At 41.7% G+C, this 21,314-nt stretch overlaps 1 protein-coding gene across 1 annotated transcript in view; it reads left to right on the top strand.

Moving 5' to 3' along the window:
- The window catches only part of LOC109864492 (chemokine-like protein TAFA-2), a 62,575-nt gene that overhangs the window by 36,614 nt on the left and 4,647 nt on the right, over window positions 1–21,314 (top strand). Inside the window, exons 2-4 of the mRNA XM_020452331.2 lie at window positions 10,697–10,800; window positions 15,114–15,266; window positions 19,869–19,993. Of these exons, the coding sequence (XP_020307920.2) occupies window positions 10,698–10,800; window positions 15,114–15,266; window positions 19,869–19,993 (381 nt within the window). The 5' untranslated portion in view covers window position 10,697. The remainder of the gene's footprint in view (window positions 1–10,696; window positions 10,801–15,113; window positions 15,267–19,868; window positions 19,994–21,314) is intronic.

Consider the following 21,314-nt stretch of genomic DNA (forward strand, 5'->3'; position numbering starts at 1 on the left):
TCCATGTTTTCCAGGAAGTGATATATTACAGCTTCAGTTACAAAGTTATGAAGAGTCGGGTGCAGAGTGCTCAGACGATAATTGGCTAACAGGTAGAACAGTCAGTCTCTGTGGCTAATTAAAGGCATTAAATAATCACCTGTCACTTCTCGCCTATCCTTGGTACGGAAATGAAGTTTCATCGAGGCTCCTAAAAATAGAGGGCTCCCTCGCTCTGACTCCTCACTTTTCACCTTCTCTTTCTCATCAAAGAGGAGCTCAGCGCGCCCGAGCACAGCTTAGACACTCTATTCATGTTTCCTCTCGCTTATTGGCTTCCGTTAATCCGAGGTGGGAATTTTTGGTTTCCGATCACACCAAGTTAGGCTAAGAAAATTGAGCCTGTGACTTTGAATGCCGGATGCGGCCCCCGGGGGGATACAATGTGTAGTTATTTACCGGTACAATATCTTAACTTTAAAGGCCCAGTGCAGTCAAAAATGTGATTATCCTGTGTTTTATATACATTTCCACACAATGAGGTTGAAATAATGCTGTGAGATTGTGAAAATTATGATTAAGGACCTTTTTAGTGTAATAGCTGTTTGGAAAGAGTGACTGACATTTCTGTCTGCCTGCCTGCTGTCATCAAATGAGTTAATAGACCAATAAGAAAGAGTGTTCCAACCCAATCTGTCAATAAGAGCTAAACTCAGCAAAAAAAGAAACGTCCCTTTTTCAGGACCCTGTCTTTCAGGACCCTGTCCAAATAACTTCACAGATCTTTATTGTAAAGGGTTTAAACACTGTTTCCCATGCTTGTTCAATGAACCATAAACAATTAATCAACATGCACCTGTGGAACGGTCGTTAAGACACTAACAGCTTACAGGACAGTAGGCAAGTAAGGTCACAGTTATGAAAACTTAGGACACTAAAGAGGCCTTTCTACTGACTCTGAAAAACACCAAAAGAAAGATGCCCAGGGACCCTGCTCATCTGCATGAACGTGCCTTAGGCATGCTGCAAGGAGGCATGAGGACTGCAGATGTGGCCAGGGCAATAAATTACAATGTCCTTACTGTGATATACCCGAGACAGGACAGACAGCTGATCATCCTCGCAGTGGCAGACCACGTGTAACAACACCTGCACAGGATCGGTACATCCGAACATCACACCTGCAGGACAGGCCCAGGATGGCAACAACAATTGCCTGAGTTACACCAGGAACGCACAATCCCTCCATTAGTGCTCAGACTGTCTGCAATAGGCTGAGAGAGGCTGGACTGAGGGCTTGTTGGCCTGTTGTAAGGCAGGTCCTCACCAGATATCACAGGCAACAATGTTGCCCTTGGGCACAAACCCACCGTTGTGGGATTGCAGGCAATCTCAACGCTGTGCATTACAGGGAAGACATCCTCCTCCCCCATGTGGTACCCTTCCTGCAGGCTCATCCTGACATGACCCTCCAGCATGACAATGCCACCAGCCATACTGCTAATTCTGTGCGTAATTTCCTGCAAGACAGGAATGTCAGTGTTCTGCCATGGCCAGTGAAGAGCCCGGATCTTAATCTCGTTGAGCACATCTGGTACCTGTTGGATCAGAGGGTGAGTGCTAGGGCCATTCCCCCCAGAAATGTCCGGGAACTTGCAGGTGCCTTGGTGGAGGAGTGGGGTAGCATCTCACAGCAAGAACTGGCAAATCTGGTGCAGTCCATGAGGAGGAGATGCACTGCAGTACTTAATGCAGCTGGTGGCCACACCAGATACCGACTGTTCCTTTTGATTTTGAAAGTAACCCTCCCTTTGTTCAGGGACACATTATTCCATTCCTGTTAGTCACATGTCTGTGGAACTTGATCAGCTTGTATCAGTTGTTTAATCATGTTCATACAAATATTTACACATGTTAAGGTTTCTGAAAATAAACACAGTTTCTTTTTTTTGCTGAGTTTAGTTTTCAGTTTTTCCCCTCCCCACTCAGACTACTCCCAGACAGTCCGAGCACAATTCTTGCTTGAGAAACTGCTCTTTGCTAAGCAATTTGTATTTATTTTTAACAATTTTAATTGAAAACAATCACAGTAAGGTTCTTAATTGTTACCCAGAAATTATTTGATATTGAGAGACAAAACGGCTGTAGTGGACCTTTCAAAGGGAATGTCGTTTCAGTCACACCAGATGGAGTCTGAGGTAACAACTGTTTGGAGGGATGTTAAACAGCCAAGCCCATGAACACAACTCTACTATGACATATAAACCAAGTCAGTGCATTAACATGTCATCCTGAGATGCCTGGAACTAAATTAGTTCTCAGCTCTCCTGTCCGATCGCATCAACAGCTCCTTAAATGACATGTAATATTAGGCTTGTTTAAACCATATTACTGCTTACAGGTGTGAATGTGCCTCAGCATCTGTGTACACACCAGCTCTCCCAGGTGTCTTGATTGAAGGTCACTTTCCCTAGTGGGCAAAGTTGGATGTGACGCCCTCATGACAGTTCCTGGTTGCAATGATGTCAGAATGACCGTTTTTGGTTGTAAGGATGTCATGATTGAAAACAGTCTTTGCCGGCTGGGCCCTTGACCAAGAGGGGTGTTCAGGTCTCTAATTTGTGCCAAATTACCGTCCTAGTTGCATCACCGACTTGGATTCTACACAACAATGGTGGTGGATCAGGAACGGTTTTCTTTACTGTGTCCTTAATGAGCCCCATCTTGTAATTGCAGATAATAGGTCATTTCATTGTCTTTTGTTCTAAGGATAATCGATGTAACCCCTGTCTTGTGGTGATTCTGTTGGGCTGCGTTGATTCCCATACGGTGGTTAAGTGTTTGTGGAAAAGCGGCCTACCTTTAAAAGGTCAGACCACTTGGCACCCTCTGTTTTATATGTTGCTACTGCACCTCAAGCAAATACTGGGGGAAAACACTCTGAAGCCTAGGTGGTTCTATACAAGGATAAATGACAGTGTCTAATGCTAGCACACAGCATGTGTACACACAGCCTACATACACGCATTCACACACATATACACACCCACGGCCTCACACACTACAGGCATGCCCACATGTACACTCCTGCACACACACCTTCCGTAACAATCTGCATCATTCATCATGATTGGATAATTCAAGTGGCTCTCCGTTTTCGACATGTTGTCAAGTGCCAGATCTTTGAAGTCATTTGCTCCCCGCTGAACAGCTAGGACCTATTCACCCTGCAGCACTAAGGCATAATGTGGTGCCATTTCTCTATGGTTGCATGCCATTTCTCTCTGGTTACGTCCCAAATGGCACCCTAGTCCCCACATAGTGCACTACGTTTGACAAGAGCCCTATGTAATATAGGCCTATAGGGAATAGGGTGCCATTTGGGACGTAACATATGTTCCCTACCCAATACACTGCTTTCTTTCTGTAGCATCGTCTTCTGGAGTTAGGTTGTAAGGGGATGGAAACATTGCTTTAACTAAATATTGCACATGAATATTTCAAACGGCTGCCAAAGCATGTCAATAGTCATAAAGAGTGTTGCACTTCTGAAGAGAGAATGGTAAAGGGGATGAAATATGCTGCATACAGTTAGGGAAGACATCCCACATCATACCCTCATCTATTGACATTCATGATACATGTTATTGTAATAGTGTAATTGATACAGCGGTGCAGCCCGAATGCCTTACCATAAATAAATGACAAAGCATAATAAAGCAACATGATTAAACATACAGGATAATATAAAGATGAGAAAAATGCCACATCAAACCAATAGATTTTATGACAGACACTGAAGACAATGGTGATATGTGGCTAGATAAAAGGGCCACAAATATTTCAAGGATCTAACTCTTTGAGACTGGTGGAGACCAGTGTCTGAATTGCACAGGAAGTGACTATCTGGCGTGATAATATATCTCCGCAATTTGATTGTATTCTAACGTGTCTGTTTGCGCAGACAGCGCCAGCCTGGGGTGGCGGTGCGGATGCCGCTTGTAAATAACACAAAACTCGACAGGTCATTACTAGTACAGGCAGATGATGCACACTTCCTCTGAGGATGCGACAAATGTCACCCACAACAATAATCACCACTTCATCATCAATATCAGCTGTGCACATGAGAAATGCCCCGAGGAGGTAGGCCTAAGCTGAAACTCGCGAGGACAATAAGTGTCACCTCCAACTACACACACAGCTACACATACAAATGTTTCTAAAAACACGTTTTCCCTTTGTCATTACGTGGTGTTGTGTGTAGATGGGTGAGAAAAAAAGGAAGTAATATTACCATTGTTATCAAGTTAGACAAGAACAATATGCTTTAAAGAACAATAGCTCTTGCTGGGTTCTTTACAGTTATTTCAGTTGCATCAATCAAGAAGACAAACTTAATAAAGCGCACAAATGAGCATAACTAGTGAATGTAAACGGCAGAACTCAAAAGACGCTATTTCATAGTCCCCCCCCCCCCCCCCCCCCCCGCTATATTCATCTCTCTCTGTTCAATCTTTTCATGTGGAAGTCATTATTGGGTAGCAGTCAAGGAGCCCATCCTTTATGACTACTTCCTGTACTACCCTTCATTAAAGTAAACACTCAAAAGATATGCAATGCTTTACTACTAAAATGTTTAGACCACATTCATTCATAATTCATGAAGCCTCGGCTAAGAGAGCAATTTACCGTCCATTCCAAAATAGACCATTGTACTATGACCTCATAACTCATAGGAGGAGGAAGTGGGAAAAGGAGAGCAAGAGAGGCAGCCATCCAATCCATTGGTGTGAATGCACTGGTTTCTCCTGATTGGTAATAGTGCCAGAGTGAACTTGATGGGAAATGGATTGAAATATCACACTGGCCCCCGTACGCCTGTCTGAGGCGGGGTTGAATGTTGCAGCCTGCTACGTTTATGAGCTTGCCCTCTCAAATGGCTTCACATCGCCGAGTGTCATTACGGAAGGTCATTAGGACGGTTACCACTCGAAAAGGGCACTCAGCGTTGGTGTCGGGTAACGGGTGAACACTTTGAAAGTGAAAACTTTTTGAAAGGGTTCAAACTGAAGTCAGGTCATGCATTTAGGGGTCCATGCATTTATGTCAGTTACTTACAGTATATTGGGAGGCTTCTACATGTTGTTTGTCTTTTTCATCTCTGCTGGACATGCATCGCAATTGCCATTAGCCAGTGTGACCCGTTTAGTTCAAGATAGACATTGAACCAGATAATATTTTGTGACAGGGTTTGGTCATTTTGTTGATCGTTTCGACCTAAAAATCACAGGCTGTTATGACTGGTGTCACGTCTCGTTTACATTCACATTAAAGCAGGATCTGTGACAGAAGGTTCATGGAAAAGTGTTTGGTGTGGCGGTCGGGAAAAAAGCTTTACTTTCGCTTCATACCGTCAGTGGAGAACATCTGTGTAGCAGAGACGCTTGTTCTGTGACCGTGCAATCGGCCCACTACAGCTGTCCGAGGTGACAGTCGCTGTCACGGTCGAAGAAAAGAGAGGGGGGGGGTTGAGAGAGAGAGAGACTAGAGAGAGACTAGAGAGAGACTAGAGAGAGAGAGAGAGAGAGACTAGAGAGAGATAATCCCTGTATCAAATCCAGCTCCAGAGAGTGGAAAGTCCAGGTTTTTCCAGTTTAACGATTTCACTCGCTTGCCTGCCAATCTCTCCATCCACAGCTTTGTCTGTCTCCCACGCCACCCTCTACCGCACTTTATTACGCTGAGGCTTTTATCATATGTTGGGCCATGTATATAGGAATAAAAGCCTATGTTTGTTCGCCGAATGTGTCAGGGCTCTTTGTTGTTATGGCCTCACAAATCCCTCTGTGGGTTACTGTGTGTCGTCTCAAAGAGGTTTGCACAGCACAGTGGCGTAGGAACAGCTCTCATCATGCGTGGCTTAACTGTGTGATAGCTTTGCAACTTCAGCAGATCTTTCCACTATGTAAATACAGATGTAGGATCTTAATTTGATCTCTCTGTTGCATGGGAACTGTCCTGCAATACAGGAAATGTAAAATTAGTAATGTATTTGAGGTATACAAAGACTTCTAAAGTTTGTAATTTCCACTTTGAAATGTTTCAATCCCCACAAAAATGTCCATTAATTATAATTCCCATTTCCTGTTGTTGCAGGATTATTTTCCTGCTGTAGAAAACTGGCTCAAATTAAGATCCTACGTCTGTAAGTCTTGATGAATAAATGTCCTTTCCTGAGTTATTTCCTCTTTACAGTATGTATGTAGGCCAAGGTCGACAGAGTCTTTTGTCCACATTATGAAAACTATTACAGTTTGGTCCTTCTAGCCGGCTATATGAGTGACGTGTTACGCGGCAAAATATTTTTAGGTTTAACAAATAGGACAGAATGATTTGACATGTATCCCATTGATACAGTCTGTCTTCACAAGGGAATACAGCTTTTCCGCTATCTGTTCCCCTTGGCAAGCGTGGTCTTAGATTTCAGCCCCGCTCTTAAATGATTGAATCTCAAGTTTCTTAAAAAGTAACCTAGTTATGCTATCCATCCCTGACAAAAGTTCTAGAACTTGCAGCAGCTTGACCCGTTGGCTGTGAGAACACTCCATCGCTCGTCTTTGTTCTTATATCAGCCTGAATAGACTTACTGATGCAAACACTCACTCTGGGTTGAAAGAGATCTTGGTGTGTTGCCCTGTCTGTAGAGTGCCAGCATCTCGCTTTTACCTCAGGTCAGAATCCATCATTGTCTGTCCATGGGGAAGGCTGACCTACAACCTTCTCCTCACCACAACGGCACAGGGGGAACTTATCAAAGTCTGTGAACACGACCTTGCTCTCCACAGATCAGCCAAGGAGCTCGGCAGAATCTAGTAATGATTTTGGGGAATAGGTTAACTTTCAGTGGAAGGCTGACCATAACCACATGCTGACCTAATGACCTGTTGGAACCACAGTGAGGACCAGCCTCGTAAGCAGTCCAGCATAGCTTGTGGATGGGAATGAATCATATGGTCTTCATCCAATCACAGTTGGCCTATTTAGTAATACTATTCAGTCTAGCCAATAATTGTACTCTAGAGTATTTGGTTTTCAAGAACAGTTATGAGGCAAATACTCAGTGGCAATGCTCTCATATCATGCTCTCATATCATGCATTATGACACAGTTTCATATATTTATGTAGAATATAGTAACCATGCATTATGACACAGTTTCATATATTTATGTAGAATATAGTAACCATGCATTATGACACAGTTTCATATATTTATGTAGAATATAGTAACCATGCATTATGACACAGTTTCATATATTTATGTAGAATATAGTAACCATGCATTATGACACAGTTTCATATATTTATGTAGAATATAGTAACCATGCATTATGACACAGTTTCATATATTTATGTAGAATATAGTAACCGTGCATTATGACACAGTTTCATATATTTATGTAGAATATAGTAACCATGCATTATGACACAGTTTCATATATTTATGTAGAATATAGTAATTAACATGAATATGTGCAAAAACAGCATAATTAGATAATTCAGTCATATTTGCATTGGTAATTGTTGGCGCTCAATGAAGACACGTGTAATTGTTGGTGCTCAATGAAGACACGTAATCGTTGGCGCTCAATGAAGACAAGTGTAATTGCTGGTCAATAAACAGTAACAGCATTTAACATTCAACTCCTGACTTTATGAAAACCTGCTAAATATAGATATTATCACATTAAAAAGGTAATAATGCATATTTACATCTTATTAATGCAACATAATATAGCTTTTTTTTTTACCTTTATGTCATTATTTAATTAAATCAAAATACTACAGTAAATTCCCTTATTTTTCATTGCATTCACTTCAGCTAATTTTACATATAGATCAGCTGTGCATGCACATTTTTTCTGAGCGGGAAAACGTTTTGTGAAGTGGTCCTTCCATAGCAAATGCAACCGCTCCACTCAGCAAGGTCAAGTTGAGTCTTTTGAAAGCCTGCTCATTGGTCTGTAACTATTCCATTTGTTTCAGAGAGCGAAGAAGTCAATAGAATAGGAAGGGGTCTACGAACAGAGTTCACAGGAAAGGAAAGATATTTCTTGCTTCATTCAGTTTTAAACTAATGCACTTTGTACTCTTGAAAGAAAATCAAATCTATACTCCATAGGCCATACATCAAACAACAGACCTTACTGCAACAGAGATATAAAGGGAGAAAAGTCCCATTCCAGATGAATTTGAACACATATTTCAATTAAGGGAAACCACTGAGGTGGCACAAGTGAACAATACTATGTTCTTCCAATGAACCATTTTAATAGAGGTATTGTATCATTAATATCAGCACAGATCCCATAGAGTAGAGGCGAAAGAAAAAGAAACTCATCCTCACAAACCATATTTTAATTATACAGTACATTTCTCTGTGGTTTATTACTGTTTGGTTTGTTTTTGCTCTCCTCTAAACTTTTGTGTGATATTCGTGTTTTGTGCCTGCAGCAATCAGCGGCATACATTATGCATATTTCCTCTGGGTCTATTCTGTGACAAAACCATGCATTAAACATGAAGTTGTATTTGAATAAAACCCACAAATTAGAACTTGACGCTTGCACTTTGACACTATCTTAACTCGAAAATAAGTGTGAGTCTCCTCCTTTCTGTCTAAAACTACAGTACAATTAAAAATAGTAATTTCACACAGTGGCGATGTGGAATATTTAGGTAACTCAAATCCCGCTGTTTTATCTGCACCCTTACTTTCATAGTTTCCCATGAAATGAAAAGGCTTTGCAAGAATACTAACAATGCACAAAATGGTTCTTTACTTCACAGTCCTGTGTTTTGTCAGAGAAACCCCTCATGTGAGGTAGTGGTCTATGTGAGTGTTCAAGGAGGAGTGAAAACCTAGGAAGGGGATGAATAGTTTGCTAAATCAACACTTTCACTGATCCCACAATAATTTTTTAACATTCTGTGAAGAAGGTGAAAATTGGGTTGTTGACTAGAAAGAGGCTAATCATGTGATTGTTTGTACTGTGCATGGCTGACTGTGTGATATACTGGCACAGCTATGCAGCGTCATAGTAACATCCACTTATTATGGGAGACGTGGAATGAACAGTCCATTTTTACAAATCGTGTATTGAAAAATGAAATCCTGTGCAAGGCCACCATGGCAGCTCAGTGCTATATTAGAGTGGTCCGTCTTGTATCTGTTTTATCGACCGGCCATCTTTTAATCACTATTTCCACACTCAAAGGCCGGCTCCCATTTCATGATTGCAAAAATTAAATGAACTACATGAATAATCTGATAATCCCTGTGAGAGATACGCAATCTATACGTCAATGATCGAGGCGGAGAAAGACAGGGGATGTTGAAAGAAAAGGGGTAAACTAAGCATGTCACTGTCTCTGCCTCGTGGCATCTGATACCTCGCCTCTTCCAGTAATTACTGCACCACTTGTGTCTTGTGTTTTGAAATTTGATCATTTTACTGTCAAGGATAGCAAGCAATGCCAAATGGTTTATGTATTCCGTCCCAATCTCAACCACACTTCATTAGGGAGAAAAGGAGTGCAAGGGTAAGGCTGAAGGAAGGGATTCATTCTGAGTTGAAGAACCCAGGCTCCTCTCTCGTCTCCTCCCTTTGTGGAGCCACAGCCCACGGGCCTGTCAAGGCCTCTGCCCTGCTGAAATGGTGAGGGCCTGTGTGGGGGTGGCAAAGGGCCTCACCTGCTCTGAGTGGCCCTTTGGCTCCTGTCATAGAGAGAGAGGTAATTAGGAAATGTGGTAGAGATGGAGGTAAAGCAAGTGAATGAAACTGGAGATTTAAAATACATATATTTATATATTTCACCTTTATTTAACCAGGTAGGCCAGTTGAGAACAAGTTCTCATTTACAACTGCGACCTGGCCAAGATAAAGGAAAGCAGTGCGAAAACACAACAACAACGAGTTACACAAACAAACGCACAGTCAACACAATAGAAAAATCTATGTACAGTGTGTGCAAATGTAGAGGAGTAGGGAGGTAAGGCAATAAATAGGCCATGGAGGCGAAATAATACTAATTTAGCATTAAGACTGGAATGACAGATGTGCAGATGATGTTGTGCAAGTAGAGAATAGAGATACTGGTGATGAGGGGAAAGGCAGAAAAAGATGGAGAGGGAGATAATGAAGGAGAAGATAGAGTTGAGTAGTTGGCTAGTGTGTAGGCTTCCGGTGTGCAGAGGTTGGCCTGATGCCTGATGCAATTGAAAGCACATCTCCTACAACACTGGAGAAGATGCTACTAGAGGGACGCTTGGTGTGCCTTTCTTGGAAGTGGATTTGAAAAGGCAGGAGCAGAATGAATGTGAACCACGGGACCTCAATAGTCAAATGTCTTCCTCTTTTCGCACTGATCCAAATGAACACGATTGGTGAAAGTAATATGGCAGAAACCAACGGGATGATTTTCTTTCACCTGTCCAGTTGTTACAGATCAACGTTGATGAATAATAGCTATGTGGAGAGAGGAAGTCTCTTAAGACCACTGAGATGCAACGGCCATGTTTTGGATGACCTAAATGCCTGACGTGCGAGATGCTGAAGTAGACAATGAGATGCTTGTGTATAAATGTATAGCCATTGTTAAAACAAATTAAGTGTAGCCGTACATCTCTTCACCCTCTCTGTTTTTCTCTCGCAGGATGAGTGAGAGACACACACAACAAGGAAGTAAAGGGGTTCTACTTCTAATGGTCTGCATGGTGACTCTGCTGGAGATGGCTAGACCAACAGAAGGTCACAGAGGTAAGGACAGTACACCTGTAAGAAGGGGCGTGTTATGATGAGCGTCTGTTGGCCGTCATGGACAAATTGGAGCATGCTCATTGCCTTTTTTTAAGTTCATTTTGGCAGATGCCTACGTGTACTGACTGTACAAAACATTATGAACAGACTGACCAGGTGAATCCATATGAAAGCTATGATCCCTTATTGATGTCATTTGTTTAATCCACTTCAATCAGTGTAGATGAAGGGGAGAAGACAGGTTAAATAAGGATTTTTATGCCTTGAGACAATTGATGGATTGAGTATGTGTGCCATTTAGAGGGTGAATAGGCAAGACAGAATATTTACGTGCCTTTGAACGGGGTATGGTAGTCTTTTTATTTTATTTAACATTTGTTTAACTAGGCAAGTCAGTTAAGAACACATTCTTATTTCAAATGATGACCTAGGAACAGTGGGTTAACTGCCTTGTTCAGGGGCAGAACTACAGATTTTTACCTTGTCAGCTCGAGGATTCGATCTAGCAACCTTTCAATGCTCTAACCACTAGGCTATACTCTCGACACCTTGTCGAGTCCATGCCCCAACGAATTTAGGCTGTTCTAGGGGCAAAGGGGGATGCAACTCAATATTAGCAAGGTGTTCCGTGCTAATGTTTTGTACATTCATCCTGCTAGTTTAGGTGATGTCTGATCTGAGCCTTCACATTATAATAACTTGTTATAGCCTATAGTATGCCTAGATGTTTTATCTTAGGTCATAGATGATTAAATGCACCTGGTGTTCCATCGGTAAAGGATTGTGTGATAGGGTTTAAATGTGTGAAAGAGATGTCATTCTAAATACTTCCCTTGTCTTGTTAAGACGAGCTGGGACACCACTAGAACCCAGTGAGATCAATTATGGCATCTCAGTAACATTACAAGTGTGGGGCAACTCAAATGTTTCAACATCATTGGTTTTAACACTGGGAGCCTCACTGACAATCCACTGTTGCAGATAATTGGCAAGGTGATTCCGTAGACATGCAGGATGGCCATTCGTGGACATGACAGAAAATACTTAGCTTTCTTCTGTCTGTCGACCAATTAAAGTAGGGCATGGGCCTCCAGCATGTGGCTTTTGATTGGCAGCGATCCTTACTCAAGGCGCTCATCATTTCTGCCGGAATTGGATCAGAATAATCTCGCACACGTTCAATTTCTATCTGATAGCTTCAGCAGCCCTCTAATTTCCCTCGGGTGTTATTTCTGTTGCTGTAAACCTGTTATCATTCCAGGGATGAAATCAATCCAGAACACATTCAAAGTAAAAAAAATACATTCTTCCCAGAGAACACAAGAAAAAATTTAATTATACCATTGAAAAAAAAAAACACCCTAAGTAAATATTGTTGGTTTCGGCATGCAAAGAAATAGATTTTCTAATGCACTTTGTGTCCTATTTGAGTGCTCGCAATACTTTTTTTTATTAGTGGCTTCTGTCAGCAAAAAGCTGCATAAATTTGTATATCTTCAAAACACTCTTCCCTCTTTTCGCTTTGACGTGTCTGCTTTAATTTGCTGAGATGTGCAGGAAGAGTGATCTGCCTCGCCTTCCGAGTTACTCTCTCTGGTTCACCTTGTATTTGCCACTATATTGAGTTGTTTACACGGCCAAGGTGCAATACTGGAGAGGCACAACAAGAGCACTTGACCCTATTGGCACTCCTACCGGATACACATCCTTGGAATAAGAGATCCAAGGACCTTTACAATCCTTATCACTACAATGGTCCACTGTCCTTGTAAAGTCAGTGGAGGAATGTTTCTGATCATCTGTCTTTTTCCTGGTATTGCAAGTATTGATTCAATGGGAAAACACTGGACACATACAATTAGCACTGAGACTAAACATATAGCTTTAGTTTGTCCAATGGTTTGTCCAATTACTGTCATAGACCATTAGCGCATTGCAAGAAAATGTACAATGAAGCATGGTCTCACTCCAAAGGTTTACGACCTATCCAGCCTACTTAAAAACATTGTGAGAATGTCCTTATCCCCCCATTATATGGTAGCAATTCTATTTGAATTATAGGCAACCCAGAGCGAGTATCCTATTATGTCTGTAAGTGCATTTTATCTTCTTTGTAGATTTCCAGTGTTTGTTGGGAAATCAGTTGGCTGGTAACAGTGCAAATGGATTCCCAAAAAATAAACATAGTTCTTTTCCTCAAGAGCACAGTTCCCGACCAGTTGGGAGTCCTATCTTTCTTTCTTTTTTTCTGAAACAGCACAATCTATACTTCTTGGTCAAGAATAGATCAGCAATTGCATTACCCTCGGGAAAATACATTTTATTTCACTTCTTAATCTGATTTGTAGTGTGCCTTGAGGATTTCACTTCATAGACTGTCCGCTTCAGTGGAGCCCTGCAATAAAAGGTATCTTATGAGAGAGAGAGGATGTGTTCACGACCAATTTACATGATCAAAATGATGACAAAACAGTCTTCTATCTATGGCCCAAGCTTTACGGACGTCAGATGCAGAACACCATAAGGATCAATGATTTGAAAAGCTATTTGCACCACTGGCTGTCTTCACGTGCACTATTTCTATAATTACATATTCAGAATGGATTGAAGGTAAATAAAAATCTAGACATTCTGTACTGTGCATCTGAGACCGACTCGGCCAAAAGCCTCTCAAACAGAGAGAAATAATGACTATATACATTTTTTTAAAGTGAATATAATCATGAACTGTAGTGTTGGTACCACTTTCCAAACACTGAGAGAATCAATTTGTAGTCAGTTAGTGCAGAGCAATTACATGGGTCACCAGTTCTTCATCACCTTGGAATATGCTTTTCACCAGTGTATATACTCACTCACTCCTTTCCCATGCACCGGCCCAGCAGGGAAAGGCGCTTCTCTGGGATTCTGGGAAAAGACTCATTCCCAAGTACATAAAAAACCTCTGTTTCATAGCAGGACAGCACAGTGGTCATACGGCTAGAGCTCCAAATATACTCCAAAAAACTATTCCTCTCTGTGAAGCATGGCGCTACTTTTACATAGATCTAAGCAACGCCGTCAGAAACGTATTTGTCTTTCATATCTTTTTTTATACGAGTAGAGTGTGAGTCAGACTCCCGCTACGTTCAAGCGATTGTGCCTCAGTTATTTTGATCAATGAGCAGGGACAGGGGGGGACGGCGATAGCAGAAGCGCTATCAAAACTTCTGTATTATCAAAAAAGAGCTCCACCTCCCTCCTTTTCACTTCCTGCTTGCCTTTTGATCTATAGGCCTATACCTAACACCTCTCGATAACATGGCACGACTACTCATCTGCTTGAACTCCTAACAGTTAGTTTGAGGAATCTCACCGTAGCAATAATACTATTATCAAATGATAGATTGAAGCCATTGGAAACATTCAAATGTTATTGATTGAGGTGTGATTCTTCCATATTGTGTCCCAGTGATGGTGGTGTTACTTTAGGTGTTGATGCAGCTGCAATACAGTCAACTCAATACCCTACCTCCTCCTATGACATTTCTGCCTAATAGAAAAAAAGAAAATAACATAACAAGGCATGCAAAAGCAATTTAATTAAATAAACTTGGCTGGCTTTCCTGGTATAAAGTACAGTAATCAGTGGGAAGGTTCCACAGCACTTTTCATTTGTTGTTTACCAAATGAGCAATAACTGCCTCTGCAGAAGGACGGACTCCTCGTGAAAATGTCACATGTAATTAAAAGAGCAGGGAGCAGTACAGTCCCTAAATAATTCAGACAATGTAGCGTGAGCTGGAATTGGCTCAACATACTGCAGCAACTGCACCTTATTTTCTGGAGAAATTGTAAGAAACTACTTACTGAGAAAGTGATTTTTCAATTGTTTTTTGAATTGCAAAATAGCCTACTAATTCATTGGCTGATGCTTTCAGTTGCAAACTATTTTAAAGCTTAATCATAGTTATTCTGTACCTTCAGGGTTGTGGGTACCGCATAAGTATTAGGTAGCCTCCCTTAAGAGGTATATGCCTCCAGTGTTCTGAATATGTGAACAGGCTGTTAGTCAACCTAATACAAAGTTAACTCTACAATGGACATATAGTAGGCCTACTTCATTGCCTGTTAAAAATGAACCCTTGATTCAAACTTTTTTTGCAGTCACACAGCATAAGTAATACAAAGGTATTTGCATTATGGCTCTTTTTTGTGCTGCACTATGACATTAAGCTGAGTTTTAGGCTATGTGGAAGTACTGCTGCGTTATTTTAGTTACGGAGTTATCAAGTGGCTAATTCTGATTTCCATCTGTTCTATGTTTTCCACAGTGCATCAAGTCAGAACCGGCACTTGCGAGGTTGTGGCTTTGCATCGATGCTGCAACAAGAACAAAATAGAAGAACGCTCCCAAACGGTTAAATGCTCCTGCTTCCCTGGACAAGTGGCCGGGACGACCAGAGCTGCCCCGTCTTGTGTAGATGGTACGTTCCATCTGAATATTTAATGTTCTATCGATGTGTCATTTTTTGCTGATGGTCTGTTCCACTCGGACTAATAGGAGGAGGTTAAACTGAGATCATCATTAAATCTTTATATGGTGAGCTCGCACCGTCTTCCTTAGTGAAACTGCTCTTAAGAATTGTTGTTAATTTTGTAACGCTTCAGACCACAAGGTGCTTAGTCATAGACATCCACAGAGGCCTCATTTATACTTTGTTTTATTCTTAAACTTTACAATACACTTTACAAGTCTTAAACTGTAATTAAATGTGTTAAAAAAAGTGTTTACCAGAAGTGCTCCTGTGCCATATAGTCGTATCCTCAGGGGAAATTAGTTTGGTCTCCTGCAATTCCTTACATTTAGTGGAGTCTGGTGCTTTACGACAACTCGGTACTGTCTCTGCCTTTTACAGTAATGGTCTTGCTGAGTTGTACTCCTCCTCTAACTCCCTATAGTGCTGTAGAACCATGTGATCCTATTAGAATGAGCTGAACATGCCAAATACACACTGCCTTCAGAAAGTATTCATACCCCTTGACTTTTGTTGTGTTACAGCCCGAATTGAAAATTTATTAAATTGAGATTTTTTTTTGTGTTACTGACCTACACACAATACCCCATAATGTCAAAGCGGATTTATGTTTTTCTACATTTTTACAAATGAATAAAACATGAAAAGCTAAAATGTCTTCAGTCAATAAGTATTCAACCCCTTTGTTATGGCAAGCCTAAATACGTTCAGGAGTAAAAGATGTGCTTAACAAGTAACATAATAAGTTGCAAGGACTGTGTGCAATAATAGTGTTTAACATGATCTTTGAATGACTATCTCGTCTCTGTAAGTTCCCTCAGTCGAGCAGGGAATGTCAAACACAGATTCAACCACAAAGACCAGGGAGGTTTTCCAATGCCTCTCAAAAAAGGGCACCTATTGGAAAAAACGGATACAGAATAAAAAATATTACAAAACATGCATCCTGTTTGCAACAAGGCACGAAAGTAATACTGCTAATAATGTGTCCTGAATAAAAAAGCGTTATGTTTGGGGCAAATCCAACGCAATACATTACTGAGTACCATTCTTCAAGCATGGTGGTGGCTGCATCATGTTACGGGTGTGCTTGTCACCGGCAAGGACTAGGACGTTTTTTTTAATGATAAAAATAAACGGATTAGAGCTAAGCACAAGCAAAATCCTAGAGGAAAACCTGGTTCAGTCTGCTTTCCAACAGACACTGGGAGAGAAATTCAACTTTCAGCAGGATAATAACCTATAACACAAGGCCAAATATACACTGGAGTTACTTACCAAGACAACATTGAATGTTCCTGAGTGGCCAAGTTACAGTTCTGACTTAAATTGGCTTGAAAATCTATGGCAAGACTTGAAAATGGCTGTCTAGCAATGATCAACAGCCAACTTGACAGAGCATGAATCATTTTTTAAAGAATGTGTAAATACTGTATAATCCAGGTGTGCAAAGCTCTTAGAGACTTACCCAGAAACACTCACTGCTGTAATCGCAGCCAAAGGGGATTCTAATGTGTATTGACTCAAGGGGTGTGCAGCACAAGAGGTAGGTGGCACCCTAATTGGGGAGGACGGGCTCGTGGTAATGACTGGAGTGGAATACATGAATACACATGATTTCCAGGTGTTTGATACCATTCCATTTGCTCCGTTCCGGCCATTATTATGAGCCGTTCTGCCCTCAGCAGCCTCTACTGGTGTGAATACTTTCTGAAGGCACTGTACCTATAGGACGTGAAAGTAGATGTTGTGAATCTCAGCGCCGTTTCAATGAGTGTTATCTTCAGGCACCCAGAAATGTGTTGTCTTTTCCCATCAGAACCCAATTTTGCGCCTTCAATGCAATGTCTGGCCCAAGCCGGATTCACCTCATGTTGATACCGTACGACTTAATCCTTAAATTACTGACAGATCAGGGGTATAAGTGACTGCTCCTTGTTTTGGAGTAAATCTCATGTGTGGCAAGCAGGGAATGTGTTACCGTGAAATAAGTGTGAAATTAGATATATATTTGTTTCAGGGCGGCAGCTAGCCTAGTGGTTAGAGTGTTGGGCCTGTAACCGAAAGGTTGCTAGTTTGAATCCCCATGCTGACAATGTAAAAATCTGTTGTTCTGCCCCTGAACAAGGCAGTTAACCCACTGTTCCTAGGATATCATTGTAAATAAGAGTTTGTTATTAACTGACTTGCCTATTTAAATAAAATATGTGGTGAGCAAAGTATGCCAGGAGTGCTGTTAACTGTTTTCTGGATTCATAAGAGGTTTTCAATGTACAGGATAAGAATTTCAATACTGTCCATCGTTATAGAGGCCTAATGCTGTATTAATGATGAAATCAATGTACGTTTGCATGTGAACTGTAGATTTGAGTGCTTCAAAGTTGCCAGTAGAAAGAAATGTACTTGATTTGCATATCTTGATTTTTTTATAACTTTTTTTTTTAACTAGGCAAGTCAGTTAAGAACAAATTCTTATTTACAATGATGGCCTACCCCGGCCAAAGCTTAACCTGGATTATGCTGGCCCAATTGTGCGCCGCCTTATGGGACTCCCAATCACATCCGGTTGTGGTACAGACTGGAACCGAACCAGGGTCTGTAGTGACGCCTCTAGCACTGAGATGCAGGGCCTTAGACCGCTGCGTCACTCAGGAGCCCTCATAGTAAATGTGCTTCTTCTGAGGCATAAAGCTGACTGCTGCATCCTGTTTCCTTTCATTGCATTAAATCATACAGCCTCTCTGAACCACATTCAAGGTTTAGTTACACTTCAACAGGCCTCACTGCAAAGTCAACTCAGCTTTACATATCCACTGTCACGTTGGTATGAATGATTCGGGAGACCGACGCAGGAATGCGTAATAGGGTTTTTAATTTCACTGAAATGACGGTGTGCCGTGTAAAGGCATGGGGACAAAGACCAAACAAACACATAACAGAACACAGGGTAGAAACCCAAAACAAAGAGCGAGGAGTACCTCGAATAAATAACACAAGCACACAATGATTAACACACGGGACGAGACCCGTAATCATCTGCGCAATCCACAATGGCACGAAAGCCCAAAACACACAGCACAGGTACTCACACGCACCAACGGACAAAGTAACAATAATCGACAGCACAATGGAAACCAAAGGGCACACTTATACAAGTACTAATCAGTGGGAATAGGGGACAGGTGTGCGTAATGAAAGTTCCGGAGGGATCTGTGACATCCACAAAACCTCTATATAACTCCACAAGGCTGAAGTTTTGACCACAGAACAGTGAATTCACAGCCCTCCCAGTTTTGCTTAGCTCACATTATATTTGCTGCATTCCTTGTGCACCTGGTATCATATTCAAAGCTCACAGATTAATTTGCAAGGCTCCAAACTTGTTCCCTTGTATTGCACAGTGAACGTAGGTGATTAACAGAGCTGTGTATCAGAATGTTAAGACTGATGTATCATTGTTCCCATAAAGCTTTCTATCCATGTACAGTATCATGCTACTAGGTCTACGCGAAGTGAGAAGGGAACACACGTTTCTGTTTTGAAATCAATAGAAAGTTCACAGCAATCACTATGTTTTCTAAGGGAAGGGGGCGATTTGAAACCCTCACATTTTCGAAAAAGGCACTTGAAGTTAACTTACATCTATGCCATGTCAGTCCCAGAACATCACTTACCCACACAAATGTGTCAGTCAGACCACCAACCAGGCAGAAAGAGCTGCCACAGTTTGGGATTGAAAAGCAGTTCACACCTAAAGTCTGGCACTAGATGCGTTTAACCTATTCGATGACATTTGAGTATTGACATTCTCAGCAAATTAAAGCGCTGTGCCAATGGCGCCCAGTTTAAAGTGCTCCATGGGTGATCTCTGAAAAATGATCAGCACTTAACCTTTTAATTATGGTTTTTATACGTCTAGGGATTACCTGAGCTCTCATCTCAGTTTGAGCCTGATCACCTCCTCAAAGCATTGTTAAGTGTTTGAAATGTATCCTGTTCCAACAGTTTGGTGGACATCAAACCGTATGATACAGCCAACGTTGTACAATTACTGTCACTTCTAAAGGTGCTTTACACAATATTGCTGTTGTAATCATGCCTGTGGGATACAAAAAAAGTTTATCTTAATATATCCACCCTCTGTGCATGATTGTTTGGCTCTCATTAAATTCAATACAACTACCTCATGGTGTTTTGTAGTGATGGGGGGGGGGGTCGATAGTTACATTACACAATATTATTTTTTGCCAATATTATATAAATATTTGACTCCAAAAATAGGTAGGTAACGTAAGCGGTAGTTCTCGTCTCTCTGCAGCAGACATATAGTGAGAACTATGTTTGGAACATCAAATCGCAATACATATACAATCGTGAGAATCGCAATGCATATCGTATCGGCACCTAAGTGTCGTGACAATATTGTATCGTGAGGCCTCTGGCAATTCCCAGCCCTATTGTTTTGTAAAACAAGGAACATGTCTGTTCCTGTATGTCTCCCTAGTATCTCTCAAAGCTGCTCATTGTAACAATGTCTCTGTTCTCCCCTAGCCTCTATAGTGGAGCAGAAGTGGTGGTGTCAGATGCATCCATGTCTGGATGGGGAGGAGTGTAAAGTCCTCCCAGATCTGAAGGGATGGAGCTGCGCCACGGGGAACAAGATAAAGACTACCAAGGTAAGGGTCATCGTAATCAACACATTGCACTTTAGACAGTAGCAAACAAGCCATCGAATTTCATTTCAGCTGTACAGTCGTGGCCAAAAGTTTTGAGAATGACACATATTCATTTTCACAAAGTCTGCCGCCTCAGTTTGTATGATGGCAATTTGCATATACTCCAGAATGTTATGTAGAGTGATCAGATGAATTGTAATTAATTGCAAAGTCCCTATTTGCCATGCAAATGAACTGAATCCCCCAAAAAACATTTCCACTGCATTTCAGCCCTGCCATAAAAGGACCAGCTGATATCATGTCAGTGATTCTCTCGTGAACACGGGTGTGAGTGTTGACAAGGACAAGGCTGGAGACCACTCTGTCATGCTGATTGAGTTTGAATAACAGGCTGGAAGCTTCAAAAGGAGGGTGGTGCTTGGAATCATTGTTCTTCCTCTGTCAGCCATGGTTACCTGCAAGGAAACATGTGCCATCATCATTGCTTTGCACAAAAAGGGCTTCACAGGCAAGGATATTACTGCCAGTAAGATTGCAAAAAAATCTAAATCAACCATTTATCGGATCATCAAGAACTTCTCGGAGAGCAGTTCTATTCTTGTGAAGAAGGCTTCAGGGCGCCCAAGAAAGTCCAGCAAGCGCCAGGACTGTCTCCTAAAGTTGATTCAGCTGCGGGTTCGGGGCAACACCAGTACAGAGCTTGCTCAGGAATGGCAGCAGGCAGGTGTGAGTGCATCTGCACGCACAGTGAGGCAAAGACTTTTTTGAGGATGGCCTGCTGTCAAGAAGGGCAGCAAAGAAGCCACTTCTCTCCAGGAAAAACATCAGGGACAGACTGATATTCTGCAAAAGGTACAGGGATTGGACTGCTGAGGACTGGGGTAAAGTCATTTTCTCTGATGAATCCCCTTTCCGATTGTTTGGGGCATCAGGAAAAAAGCTTGTCCGGAGAAGACAAGGTGAGCGCTACCATCAGTCCTATGTCATGCCAACAGTAAAGCATCCTGAGACCATTAATGTGTGGGGTTGCTTCTCAGTCAAGGGACGAACAATGCCTTTTTCCAGCATGATGGAGCACCTTGCCATAAGGCAAAAGTGATAACTAAGTGGCTCGGGGAACAAAACATCGATATTTTGGGTCCATGGCCAGGAATCTCCCCAGACATTAATCCCATTGAGAACTTGTGGTCAATCCTCAAGAGGCGGGTGGACAAACAAAAACCCACAAATTCTGACAAGCATTGATTATGCAAGAATGGGCTGCCATCAGTGGCCCAGAAGTTAATTGACAGCATGCCAGGGCGGATTGCAGAGGTCTTGG

Source organism: Oncorhynchus kisutch, linkage group LG19 (assembly GCF_002021735.2).
Source record: "Oncorhynchus kisutch isolate 150728-3 linkage group LG19, Okis_V2, whole genome shotgun sequence".
Classification (NCBI taxonomy): Eukaryota; Metazoa; Chordata; class Actinopteri; order Salmoniformes; family Salmonidae; genus Oncorhynchus; species Oncorhynchus kisutch.